Source organism: Capra hircus, chromosome 25 (assembly GCF_001704415.2).
Source record: "Capra hircus breed San Clemente chromosome 25, ASM170441v1, whole genome shotgun sequence".
Taxonomy (NCBI): domain Eukaryota; kingdom Metazoa; phylum Chordata; class Mammalia; order Artiodactyla; family Bovidae; genus Capra; species Capra hircus.
Genome location: NC_030832.1, coordinates 25,592,294 through 25,606,231, shown reverse-complemented (window position 1 = coordinate 25,606,231; position 13,938 = coordinate 25,592,294). Strand labels below are relative to the sequence as shown.

Here is a 13,938-nt window from a genome sequence, read left to right as displayed (position 1 = left end):
GCTTCAGTTTTGTCTGACCCTGTGTGACCCTATGGACTGTAGCCTGTCACGCTCGTCTGTCCATGGGATTCTCCAGGCAAGAATACTAGAGAGGGTTGCCATGCCCCTCTTCAGGGGATCTTCCTGACCCAGAGATCCTACTCGAGTCTTTTACATCTCCTGCACTGGCAGACCAAGGAGCAAATGCAGGGTGGGAATAGCTATTTGTTCTGGAGACCATGAGTATTCAGACCGGAGTGATGGCTTCCTGTCTTGAGTAACAGTGAACCAGGCATAGGCATGCTTTCCTGCTAGTAAACGTTGTCTGCATTCTTCAAATCCCAAAGTATTTTGTCATCTCTGTGAAGCTTTCCCTGTGTCTCTCAGAGTTCTGTTTGGGCTCCTAAAGCTATTTATCCGTATGTCACTACTGTAGGATATAAACCGTCATATTCTACTTTTCCGCCCCCCCACCATAGTCTCTACCCCCGCCCCCCCAACCTGGGCTCCCCAGGCCATCTCCAGTTCCTGGAAGTCAAGGACAGTCTTTTGTATCTCAAGGACCTAATGCAATATTCATTACTTAGTGAATATTGAGATTGTTTCTTGAAGAGTTAACTGAACATCTCAGTTGGTCCAGATATAAAGTCTCTTGAAAGCTAGATTTAGGTTAACTGGGGCAGAAAATGGCTATTTAGAAGCATTTATCTGGTAGTGAAGTAGAGATGGAATTGGAATTGGGAAAGCTGACATCAGGATGACTAGGTGAAAAGTTCCAATAATCTAGGCAGGAGGGGGTTAGGGCCTGGTAGAAGTGGTAGTGGGGAAGAGTCAGAAGTTTAAATTACGTGGACCTTCCCCTTCTCTCAGTTTTTTTTTTTTTTTTTGGTAAGTTTTTAGGTAATTGTGAGTCTTGGTTGACTTAATAAATAAATCAGTCATATAGTATAGTGTCTGAGCTGCTAGACCATGAGCAGTGCCATAAAAAAGCAGATAAAGTTAAGGCAGGAACAGTTGAAAGCTCCACTTGGCAGATTTTAACTCTTTCTGGAACAGAAAAGATTTTTTAGATATGTACATAGGTCTCCACGAGCGTATTATGAGCCACATTTAATTCACCATCCTGTCTAAATTTGCTGTTGAGGGAAGTCTAAGGGAAATACAGACTTCGGGATTGCAACTTTCTGTTGTCATCCTTGCAGCTTTGAGGAGAAATAGGTGATGATTCCTAGGAATTTAGGAGTCTCATGCTCAGACTTCACCTCTGGGTCCCCAGACTGCTCTTAATAATTGTGCTATTAGAGGAAAAAACACAGTTTCTAAAATCAGAGTCTGCAGACACCAACCTGAATGTTGAAAATAAGTATTCTTTTTAAGTTTCAAAACTTGTGTGTATGTACTTACAAAGGGCATAAAGCAGTCATCCTTGTGTAACTTTCAGATCAAGAAAATAGAATATTACCAGCATCCCAGAATCCCTCCTCCCCAAAGGCTAATAATAATCACTTCTGATTATAGGGCTTCCCTGGTGGCTCAGTGGTAAAGAACCTGCCTGCTAATGCAGGAGACCCAAGAGACATGGGTTTGATCCCTGGGTCGGGAAGATCCCCTGGAGTAGGAGATGGCAACCCACTCCAGTATTCTTGCCTGGAAAATTCCGTGGACAGAGAAGCCTGGCAGGCTACAGTTGATACAGTTGATGGGGTTGGAAAGAGTCGGACGCAGCTGAGCACGCATGCATTCTGTAACATCATGGATTTGTTTTGCTCATTTTTAAAAGTTAGCATAAAACAAATAAGGTTGGATGTGTCTTGGCTTCTTTCATTCAGCTTTGTTTGTGAAACACACCCATGTTGTTGTATAAAGCAATATTCATTCGTTTCTACTGTTATAACATCTTCCTGATGAATGAACCACAACTTATCCATCCCACTGGTGGTGGACATTGGGTTCTTTGGACTCTTTGGATATTATGAATAGTGGTATTGTGAACATTTGTGTACATTTCGTGGGGTACAAATTTCTGTTGGCTATATTGTCAAGGAGTAGAATTACAGGGTCATAAAGTATGCATGTGTTCATTTTCCAAAGTGATTATACCGGTTTATAGTCCCACCAGCAGTATCTTCAGCAATTCCTGTTACTGTCTTTTAAACTTTAGCTGTTCTGATAGATTTGTGGCATTATATTGTTTTTAATTTACATTTCTATGATGATTAATGAGGTTAAGTACTTGTTCTATGTATCAGCTTTTGGAGTATCCTCTTTTATAACTGTTAGCCTGTTGAAAAAAATTGAGTCATTTATCTTTTCCTTATTGATTTGTAGAGGTTATTTTACTCTGAGTTCTCTGTTACCCATATTGATGATATCTTTTTCCATTTTGCGGCTTTCTTTTACACTCTCTTCATGGTGCCATTTGATGACCGTTTCCATTTATCAGTCTTTTTCTTTATGTTTAGTGTTTTCAACAATTTTTTCCCTACCCCGGGGTCATGAGGATGATCTATATTTTCTAGAAGCTTTATTGTTTTACCTTTTATATTTTATATCCGCCATGTAACTGAAATTTTATTGTGTGTGGAATGTGCCTTGCTTGGTTTTTAGCTGACCTCGTTGTTTTGTTCTTTAAGATCTGGGTCTTAAATCGTGTCCAGGATGGGAAGCAGTCAGGTGTGTCTGAATTCTGAATGTTCTTCATCAGTTAATCAGTGCAGTGCTTGAATAGCCTTTGGGAATTGAAACCTCTCTTCCTACCACATCAGGGCACTTGGTTTTGTTTTATTTCTTTGTCCTTTTATTACTTGAAAGTGTAGTCTCATGTGCTTACTTATCACTAATTTCTTAACCCATTGCTGTCTGAATTCTGGCTTCACCACCTGCTTAAAACAACTGGCAAGGGGTCCACTGGCCATCTTGCCAATTAGGGATAGTTCTCCAGTATCCCTTCAACCATTTGCAGGTCTTGAATGTTATCCTTTATATCTCTGTTCTGACTGTGTGACCTTAGTAAAGTCTCAGCCTCCTTTCTTTCCCCTCAAAATATTTGCATTTTGAAATCCAGTTAGAAAAGCCCCACTAAATTAAATATGTTTGGGACAAAGCCCTTAGGGTGTGAATCTCCAGTTTCAAAGGAGGTCTGAGTACTTCTATTGTTTTGCTTTGGTCTGCTTTCATTTGGTATCTGGGACTAAATAAAAATGATAGCAGCCATACTGTGAATTAGATAGCTCCTAGGAGTTTACCCAGCAGCTTAATGTGGAGCGTTTCATTTGATCCTCTTAACACCCTGTGGGGTAGGTATTCCTTTTGCAGTTAGAGAAGTGATTGAAAATGCAAACAGCACGTTATTTGTTCTTGTTGAGAAATTCCTGGTGATGGCACTGGGTTATTAGGTTTTGGAGGTTTCCTTTTTCATATAGTGACCATCATTTGGTAAGAAGCACATCCTATGGTTTTGGTGGGTGTTCATCTTTCCCCTTTCTGTGGGAATGTTAGCTTCTTGGGTTGGACCTGTGAGGTTGGGTGTGATGGGACTGGAGTGGAGATAGAGATGGATTTTCTGTGGATGCAGAAACTTGCTGCAGCAGCTATGACCAGTGATTGGCAAGTTCATGAACTTCTGCCTCAAGAACCCATCTGAAATAAACCTTGACAGCCTGAATGTGATGAGTTCAAGTTTTTTCTAGTCTACGCTGGTGTCGTTCACTAAGAATAAGTTGTGGAGGGACTCCCTGGTGGTCCAGTGGTTAAGACTCCATGCTTCCACTGCAGGGGGCCCAGGTTTTATCCCTGGTAAAGACCCCATAAGCTGCATGCTTCGGCCAAAAAGTAAAGAATCACTTGTGGAGCAGGTGTGACTTGAAGATGTGTCTTTAGTGTTCAGGAACTTATTTTGGCTCCCGAAAACTATTGATTTATTTTAGCTAAATAGCTGGCTTTAGTTCAAGAAATATGTCTTGATTTATGGTTATTTTTATTATTATTTTTTTTGCCAAAAAGTTACTTTAACATAGCAGATTTTCCTTTGGTTCTTTCAAATCTTCTCACAAACTTTTAAAAACCAAAAATCATTTTTTCAGATGAAATGGTACACCAAGTTGATCTATGAGGCAGACCAAAGCATTCTTTTATTTATATAAATTCATTTTGAAGTTTGAATTTATAACACTTAGAAAATCTGTCAGTAAGAACAGTGAGACCGTTTTGATCAACACAAACACACACACAAAAGGATTGCAGTCTTATTTTTGTCCCACATTCTGGTTATTTCTGCATTAAAAAATTGTGTAGTTTAGAATTAAGCAGCTTGCAATCCAACAATTTTTCTTGGTTGAACTGATGTATTGGTTTGAAAGAGGAATAGAGGGCTAATGCTTATCGTGAAATCCAGACAAGAAAGTCCTTCGGATTCACAAGTGCTAGAACTGTTGAGCAGTAATTCATCACCCCACATGTCAGAGTTCAGCTGTCATTGCAGGGCTGTCACCGTGACCGCAGCATGGGAGTGCCTGGCACTGCTTGAGTGTGACCCCCGTGTGCGGAGGCGTGTTTACATGTGCTGGTTGGTGTAGATGGGCTGGTGCAAGCCTGATTCAGCCTGTATAATTAGTACCAGTCCTAAAAAGTGCTGGTTCACCCACAGAAGTGGCCCAAGTTCCTCAGTCTCCTGAAAAGCCAGTTACCAAGTAGAGGCCCCTGCTAATACTACAGTTTGATACGTGACACATTTGAATGTGGACTTATTTTAAATGCAGTTTTTTAGACAAATGTCTATTTGTTTATTCGGCTGTGATGGGTCTTATTTGCGGCAGGCGGGATCTTCCATCGTGGCGCACAGACTCTCTAGTTGTGATACAAGGGCTCCAGAGCCCATGGGCTCAGTAGTCGGCGACCCAAGGGCTGGCAGCAGAATCTTAGTTCCCTGACTAGGGATCAAACCTGTGTCCCCTGCATTGCAAAGTATATTCTTGACCACTGGGCCACCAGGGAAGTTCCCTTAAAATGCAGTTTTAATGGTCAGCTCTCACTCTGGGGGTAGTGGAGAGGATATGGGGAAGGTGGGTGGAAAGGAGGAAATTAATAGACGACTAAGAAATCAGAACTGCTGTCGTCTCCTGATCATCTCATGGTAGATTAATGCCAGTGAAGATTCACAAAGGGCCTGCTAGCGCTCACCTTGTCATAGACTGGTTGGCTATGTGAGGAGTGTTGACTCAAGTTCATTGCTGTGCTTGATGTTCCTGCCTTCAGTAAGAGAAGAGGAAGTGGGTTTGGGGCTCCGCATGGAAAAGGGAGAGGAGGAGCCCTGGGGCCCCTCTCTTCTCATTCTCCGCTGGCGTGGTTCAGCTGAGAGTAGGGCTCTCTGCGGGTCTGTGCTTGGGAGGTGCTCTTATTTTGAGTCCTTGCTCTGCTTGGCTCTTAGCTACACCTTAATCTCTGTTGGCTGCTCATGTGAGATTGAGAGTTGAGGGATCATGTTTGGCTCCTGGAGTCCCTTTGAAACCCCCCAGAAATCCATGCGGCAGTTTGACTGCAGTTGTTCTGAGTCAGAATATGGCCAGTAGTCTGCTGGCTCATATTACGGTAAAGAATCCACCTGCAATGCAGGAGACCTGGGTTTGAGCCCTGGGTCAGGAACAGCCTCTGGAGAAGGGAATGGCTACCTACTCCAGTATTCTTGCCTGGAGAATTTCATGGACAGAGAAACCTGGCAGGCTACAGTCCATGGAGTCTCAAAGAGTTGGACACAACTGAGCGACTATTATTAACACACGCTATTCAGACAAGGGGCAAATATATTGTTGACGGATAGTCTATAAAGCACCCTAACCTCTCTGAATCTCTTCACTCTACCTGTTCAGTCTAAAATAAATCAGGGACTGTTAATTTGCTTTTAATATGTTTCCAGAATTAAATTTTAAATTATCGCTCCCTTTTTCCTTAGCATAAATAATTGAAAATTAATTGCACAGTAACATGAATATATACAGTATTCTAAAGCTTTGGGCACTGAGCCAAGTGGGAAATTCCCTGCAATTTTTCTGGCTTATATCATGCATCTGAAGAATGTTGACAAGATGTTTTGAGGAAGTAAATTACTATGACTGTTGAATGTGACCTGGACGGAACTGAGGAGCATAGAACTGAAAATACAGTTGCTGATTTTTTTTCAAATTCCTTTGTTAGGCATCTGAAGAAGCCTCTCTCAGGGCATTGGAAAGTCTGATGACAGAGTTTTTCCATGACTGTACAACCAATGAAAGGAAACGTGAGATAGGTAAGTAAAGTGTTGAATTCTAAAAGTCATTTATAACGAACAGACCCCAGAGGGGAGGAAGGAGTTGGTACTCTGGACTGGTCAAGCCTAAATGTTTCCCCTTGAGTTCTGGCTTTTTTTTGCTCCAGTGCTGCTGGTCAGTGACTGGTGGGGTCTACAGACCTAGCTGCAATGGATGTCGTCAGCAGAGCCCACTTTAATCCAGAGTGATGGATTTTCTTTCCTTTGGCCGTATCTGGAAACCCCTCCTCCTGCTTTGCTCTTAATTTCAACAGTGTTGAACTTTTACAAGAAGTCTGTGACTTAATAAAAAAAAAATCTCATAAAAAGCATTAAAACAATCATACTTTTGGTGTGTAGAAGTCTAGCTGAAATCTTATCTAGTGCCCAGAGATCCTTTAACCGGTGTTACCTCCAGTTCTTGCTTTTTCCTTATCGCCATTATTATTCCTCTCCTTCTGAAACTTTTGTTGAACAGAAGCTTCAAACAACAGAGAGATGTAGGTATGATAACTTCAGGTATTCTGGGACTCTCAGCACCTTCTAGAACCTCTTTCTGAATTTTATGTTCATCTACATGCACGATATTCATTAAAGCATGCTTTACATTAGAAGGGTATTCAAGTGTGAGATCTCTGCTTCAGAGACATGCTGTACTTTGGTCCTAGAGTAGTCTTTCTCTCTGTGTCTCCAAGTCTTCACTTAACCCCTGAACTTGAAGATGAAAACTGTTTTTCCTGATCCAAGCTGGCAGGCCTGCCCCTGCATGTCTGGCTGCTCTGCACTGACCTTCATTGCTTTCACTTCCTTGGAGGCCTTTTTCTGTGTCTGCAGGACTCTGTAGAGTCATTTCTCTGGCCCATGTGGCTTCTCTAAGTTATGTTAGCCAGCTAAGTGGTATGGCTGATCTCTCCCTTTGGTCCAAAGCTTGATTAGGGTTTGGATTTTCAGGTGGCCAGTCAGTAAAGCTTTGGCTGCAGCATCCTTTGAGCATCACGTCAGATCCTGGGGGATGTACCTTCTTAGCGCTTTTCATTTTAAACGTGATGGTCTCTTTTGGACCTCCCCTGTTCATGCCTTTCTTTTCCAAGGGAATGTGCTATAGGGAACCAGAGCATTTATCAGTGGGGGATACTGACAGAAGCTGGGCCCACTTGGATGATCAGGCATCTGGCTCAGAAGACCCCCTTTGCTTGCTCCCCTAGGTTACCTTATTACTCAGTTGTGTTGATGCAACTCCTGCTCCCAGAGTGAGCCCCTTATTAGTTTTATGCTACCAAAGTACCTTACAGTAAAAACATTGTTGGTGATTTTTACCAAAGGAGGTGAAGGATCTTCCCCTTAAATCAGTCTGTTAAATATTCCAACACAAATTTCTCTGTAGTCCTGTTTTTAGCTTATAATGGACATGCTTTTGTTTTTCTCTTAAATTTCAGTTTGCAGTGCAAATGTTATTCATCTTCAGTGTTCATGCATTAAAAGTGGTATCATTTTAGCATGTTTGTATTCTAATCTGATTTTAAAGTAGTTTTAAATAACCAGATGCTACAAATGTCTAATATGAATGCTAGCTAAAGGGAATCCGGGGGCTCAGTACCAGGCGTGCCTTAGTTCAGTTGTCTTTGTACCTAGTCTCCGTAGCTTTATTTGAGTGTGTGGGCTGGAACCACTTCTTGCTTCTTTTTTGACATCTTAGAATAAATTACAGTCTTTCCACGCTAGGTGGGGGAGAGGAGGGAGACCTTTTATTATAGGGGCCCCACCCATCCTCCACCAGAAATGTGTTAGTGCTCTAGAGACAGAGCTGATAGCAGGGAGCCTCTGGAGACGGATTGGTCATTTTTAAAAGTGGAGAAGGATGGAGCATCAAAGAGGAGCAGGGATTCGCTTGGGCTCAGACTCAGTGAGTTAGTGATGAAGTCTAGAACAGAGCCCAGAGCTCCTCATTTCCAGTCAGAGGTCATTGTCTCTGGTTGGGCTTCGCCTCTGGGGTACATGGAAGGTTTGCCCGATTATTGTAAGAAGGCGCCGTGCGCTTGCTTCTCTGGGATTTGTAATGAGACTGCCCTGGTGCGTTTAGCGTGAGTGGTGGGGCTCTGGCAGAGCAGTGACTGTAGGATCAGGATGGGCTGCTGTGCTCGCTGCTTTTCCGGGGGCTCTCGAGAATCTCTCAGGGTCATGGCCTTTGTATTTTTACCCACTTTGTGTTACATTTTATGACCCATGCAGTATAAAATATGACTTATGGGCAGCATGTCTGGAAGCACGGTGATAGACTCTTAATGCTGCTGTCTGTCCAGCAGCCTCAGGAGGAAGAAAACCATTTCCAAGTGATTGAGGTAGACGGTTCCTGGAAATTCCCACAGTTGCTACTCTTTACCGACTTCCGACTCTGGGTGGCGTTTTAAAATAAAACCAACTCACATGAAAGGAGTTAACCATCTTGAATTCTCTTGCATTTTTTTCCAACTCTGTATTTATAAGATTAGTCTTAATTTTTTTTTTTCCTACTTTTCTAGCCGTCATTGTGTGTGTGTAATTGTATGTAAGAATAGTGTTGAGTGAGTGGCGTGGATATATCTACCTTGTCTGTCTGTCTGTCTGTCTAGATATATGTGTGTATAGCTGTACCCCAGAGGAAGTAAGTTACCAATCAGCCATCATAAGGCAAAAATGACATTCTTACAGCTATCTATCCACTCATTAGGTTAAGCACTTCAATAGTGACAGTTTCTCTGCCTAAGAAAGTGTCCATAGCTAGGTTATATATTGGTATTTAGACTCAGTGTTCATGGTCACCTTAGGTCAGAAAAATACTGTATGCTTTGTCCTTTCTGTCTTGAAGAGTCAGCTGGATATTGTAGGGTTTTTTGTTTTTTTTTTTTTGGTGTCATTGCGTTGTGTGGAGAGAGGGATTTAAAAAAATAATAAGACAACCCAGCTTTGTATTAATTTCATGTATTTTCATAGCTTTTTTGTTGCTGTTTAACTTTTCCAGAGGAACTTCTTAATAACTTTGCTCAGCAAATAGGAGCCTGGAGATTCTGCCTGTATTTTCTCTCCAGCACTAGGAATGACTATGTAATGATGTACAGTTTAACGGTTTTTGAGGTAAGTTGTCGGATACTTTTATACTATTCTGGAGAGTACTTTGTAGTCACATTGCCTTGTCCTTGGCGCTGGACTTCACTCTCGATGTGTACGTGGTTGGGAAATAAGCACAGGGGCTTCTTCCCATGTGCTGCCTTTGTCAGGATTCTCTCTCCTTGACACCAGAAGGTAAGATGGGGTAAGGTTGGGAGGGCTTCTGTGGTAACATATAATTTTGTCTTCCCTGTTATTATTTAAAAGAGATAATGAAAGAAAAGCAGTTTGGGAGGAGGGGTGTTGTTACCATTATACCATCCCAACCACAGAAACCTTCATTTATGTCAGCTCTCCTCCAGTCATTGTCTTCCAGTGCATACTTTTAAAAAATGGAGTTATAAGCTCACATTGCCCATGCCACGTGCATTCGGTCCCTCCCTCCCTACGCTTACCTTTATGTAATATTCCTGTAAGTGGTTGTACCTTTACTCACCAAACTGTTCTCCTGCCCCTACATTAAAGTTGTTTCTGTCATTATTTTTTAATAGAGACAATAGTGCAATAGAAAATTTTTGTACCTGCCCTTTTTTGTTTCCGTTAGATTATGTTGCCAGTTTTCCCAGAAATGAAGTTGTTGTATCATAGAATTTGAATATTTCATTATTCTCATTGCCAGATTGCTCCAAACCTTTGTTTGAAAGTAGGGTTTCTTGTTTGGGAGGTAGCTGCTGGTGCATGAAAGCCAGTTTGTTTAGTGTTAGATCATTGTTGTTTAGTCACGAAGTTGTGTCCGACTCTTGCGACCCCGTGGAGTGTAGCCTGTCAGGCTCCTCTTTCCGTGGGATTTCCCAGGCAAGAATACTTGAGTAGGTTGCCATTTCTGTCTCCAGGGGATCTTCCCGACCCAGGGATTGAACTCGCATCTCCTGTATTGACAGGTGGATTCTTTACCACTTAGCCACCAGTAGATTGTTAACTTAAAAGACGTGTGCTTGTTTTTCAGAACCTGATCAATAAAATGTGGCTTGGGGTCCCATCTCAGGATAAGATGGAAATCCGTAGCTGCCTGCCCAAACTCCTCTTGGCTCACCACAAAACCTTACCTTACTTCATCCGGAACAAGCTCTGCAAAGTGATTGTTGACATTGGCCGTCAAGATTGGCCCATGTTCTACCATGACTTTTTTACTAACATTTTACAGGTAAGGAGATACTTAGGGAAACTTGATCTTGCAAATAATTTGTTTGTAGGAGTGATTCTTTTCTGTTTGGAAGAGGCATTTTAAGACTTCTTTAGACCTGCAGTGGTGAGGGCTCTGTGGGGTTGATGAGCTCATTCACTTAAGCTTTGTTCTCCAGATGGGTTGTACGTTGGTGCAGTGGAGAAGGTGGGGGATGGGGAACCCCAATTGCTGTGGTAACCTCTTGTGAAATTTTGTCCAGCAAATATTGGAAGCCCTGTTGGGTGCCGCTCTAGGTGTTGGGTGCCAGGATGAAGTTATAGTTAAGTGGGAAGATTGCTGTGCAAGTACTAATTACCCCACAGTATGTAACGACTGCAGTGGAGTATGCAGATTGTGGTGGTGACACGGCATTTAGACTCACGGAGGTGAGTGTTGCGTTTCCAGTGTTGCTGGTAATGCGAGGTGGTGAAGTGGTGGAATGAGAGGCTGGGCTGATGGGCAGGGCCAGGGAAGGAAGGGCCTTGCTCTCGCAGAGGGCATCGGTGTTTGATTCACAGTCCTTTCTTGAGGACTGAGGAAAAGTTTGGAAAAGGGAGACAGTGTGGTCACAGTTTTATACTGGAATGACAGTTCTAGCAACAGTGTGAACTCTGGGTGGCAGAAGGGCGAGGTAGGAATGGAGGCTAGGAAGGCTGCTGCTGGAGACATTGAGTGAGCTGAGGGGCCTGAGCTGAGCTGGGGCCTGCCTGGTGAACCTTGGTGGGGAACAGAGGAGGCGGAATCGCGAGGCTTTGGGCAGGGACTGGGTTGTGGGGATGGGGGGAGGAGGAAGCTAGACTGCCTTCCAGGTTTCTGGCTCAGATGGTAGATTTTCCAGTCCAGGGATGGAGGAAGAAGAAATGGGTTTGGATAAAAGAAGGTGTGTTCAGTTTCACAGAGAATACATTTAAGATTTGTGTGTTGCTTCTGCGTCCATCAAGTGAGACATTAGGAAATGTGGATCTGGGTTCAGGATTTGGAAATCATCAGGGACTAGGTGGGACCTAAAAACCAAGGGGGAGATGCTTTCATTCTTTGACTCCTGTGATAAAGTTGGAAGTGTTTTTATATTATTGAGGCAGTCTTGGGTGTGCAAGAAATGGGTATCATGTACAGATTATAGCAATAACAATCTTTGAAAATTGATTATAGTCTCAGTGACTGTAGGTTCAGAATTTTCCTAAACAGTACCATTTTCTAATGTTTGGCTGCTTCTCCCTACAAACCATTTGAATGATACAGCAATTAAAACAACAGCAGCATCCATCTTGCTTTTCTCAGATTGCCTCTCAAAGTGGCACAGCAGTTCTTCATTCAGTACTATTTTGTTTTATATGGTGATTCATGTATCTAGAGATTTATTGCATTGATATTGTAAAGAAAATTCATGCATCTATTAAAATTTTTTTTCTGAGATTAGCATTTGTTTTATTTTTGGCTGCACTTGGTCTTTGTTGCTGCATGTAGGCTTTCTCTGGTTGCAGTGAGTGGGGCCTACTCTCTAGGTGACGATGTGTGGGCTCCTCATTGCAGTGGCTTCTCTTATTACCGAGCACAGGCTGTAGGGTGTTTGGGCTTCAGTAGTTGTGGCACATGGGCTTAGTTGCCCCACAGCATGTGGGAATCTTCCCGAAACAGGAATCGTACCTGTGTCCCCTGCGTTGGCAGGCAGATTATTAACCACTGGACCACTAGGAACATCCAGATGCGTGCATTTAGTAAACTATTTGTTGAATACAGCCACATATCAATACTAATAACTAAGCACGTCATGGGGGGATATAGTAGTGAACAAATACCCACCTTTATGGAGTTTATAATCCCAAGGGGGAGGTATCAGTAAGCAATAAGCAAATAACTTCTTTCAGGTAGTTAATAAAAGTATTGTGCAAAAACTAAATATAAGGTGAGGAGGAGGAAATATCAGGAGTATTATTTAGCGGGGATGATCCTGAAAGCCTTTTCTATGAAGCAGATATCTGAGCAGAAACCTGAGTGGAGGTGATGGAGGGAGCCATGTAGACATCCAGGGAACAGGAACAGTGTTGTAGGCAGAGGGAATAACCGTGCAAAGGACCTGAGGAGGGCAGGAGGCAGGAGCCTGGAGTTGGGGGTTAAGAGGCGAGAGGCTTGCTGGCTCTCTGACACACTTGCCTTCTCTCCAAGTTGGAAAGAACTTGTGGTTACTCTCCATGTTCTCTAAGAGGGAGCCGGGAAGTCCACGGAGATGGAAAGGATCCGGAAGGTGGGGGTCTGAGTGGTTCTCTTTGTGGGTTGGTCAGTGGTGTGTCTTGTGTGAAGCAGCAATGGAAGGTGAGGCAGACAGAGCGCTGAGTCCTGTCGGCAGCAATGAGGATGGCCCCTGGCGCAAGGCAGTGCCTGCGGGATCATTTCCTTTGATGAAGAACAGACATTACTTATCTGCCCATGAGATTTAATTAATGATTGTAAATGAGAATTTGGAAGAGAACTTTTAGGTCAGGTGCTCATGGAGATTCCAAAAGGGTAGCTGTCTTTCTGTCTTCCCCACTACCTCCCTCTTCCCAGCCTTCATAAATGACTCCTTTCACTTCTTGCAGTCCTCAGGGCTTCGAAACACCCCTTTGTGGAAGGGACACTGAACCAGGAGGTGGTTCCAAATCACCTTGACTTTTAGCAACTCCTGCCACTTCTGTGAGCTTCCATTTCTTTCCTTGTAAGATGTGAGAATTGGACTAAGTGTTCTTTAAAATTCTTTCCAGTTGTCTTATTCTCTGCTTATCCTTGAATGACAACCAGTCAGTGATATGAAAGCCACGTCAAGAACCATTGGTGTTCCATTGCTGACATTTCTCATAATGATGATAAATTTCTTCAGGTATGAGTAAACAAGATCAAACTGGTTCTGGAATCAACTTCCCCATTATATGATCTTCTGATTAAATCATCTGAAAGGTTGTTTTTTTTTGGCTTAGTATCCACAGGGGTCCTGAAACCAGTCCCCTGAGGATACCGAGGAACAACTATACTTCGCTGGTTAACCATTAGTTAGCCTTCTTTGTGCCTTAATTAGCCAGACACTGTGCTCAGAGCTGACTTTTTCCTGGCAGTTGATCCAGTCCCCCGTGACAACTCCCCTTGGGCTGATCATGTTGAAGACAACTTCAGAAGAGTTGGCTTGTCCCCGTGAGGACCTCAGCGTGGCTCGGAAGGAGGAGCTGCGGAAGCTACTGCTGGACCAGGTGCAGACGGTGCTTGGGCTGCTGACAGGTGAGCAGTTGGGTGGCACTGGGAGGCAGAGTTCTGTCTGCAGACACCCGAGTGTGGCCCTGGAGCTCAGAGTTCTTGAGCTTTAGCTATTACCGAGACGGTGCGTGAAGACAGAAAGAAT

General features: G+C 43.1%; 1 protein-coding gene across 2 annotated transcripts in view; it reads left to right on the top strand.

Annotated features, from left to right (window-relative positions):
* Window positions 1–13,938, top strand: part of XPO6 (exportin 6) — a 109,817-nt gene that overhangs the window by 31,465 nt on the left and 64,414 nt on the right. For both annotated transcript variants that reach the window (XM_018040520.1, XM_018040519.1), the window contains exons 2-5: window positions 6,169–6,259; window positions 9,258–9,370; window positions 10,350–10,547; window positions 13,658–13,817. In XM_018040520.1, the coding sequence (XP_017896009.1) occupies window positions 6,169–6,259; window positions 9,258–9,370; window positions 10,350–10,547; window positions 13,658–13,817 (562 nt within the window). The remainder of the gene's footprint in view (window positions 1–6,168; window positions 6,260–9,257; window positions 9,371–10,349; window positions 10,548–13,657; window positions 13,818–13,938) is intronic.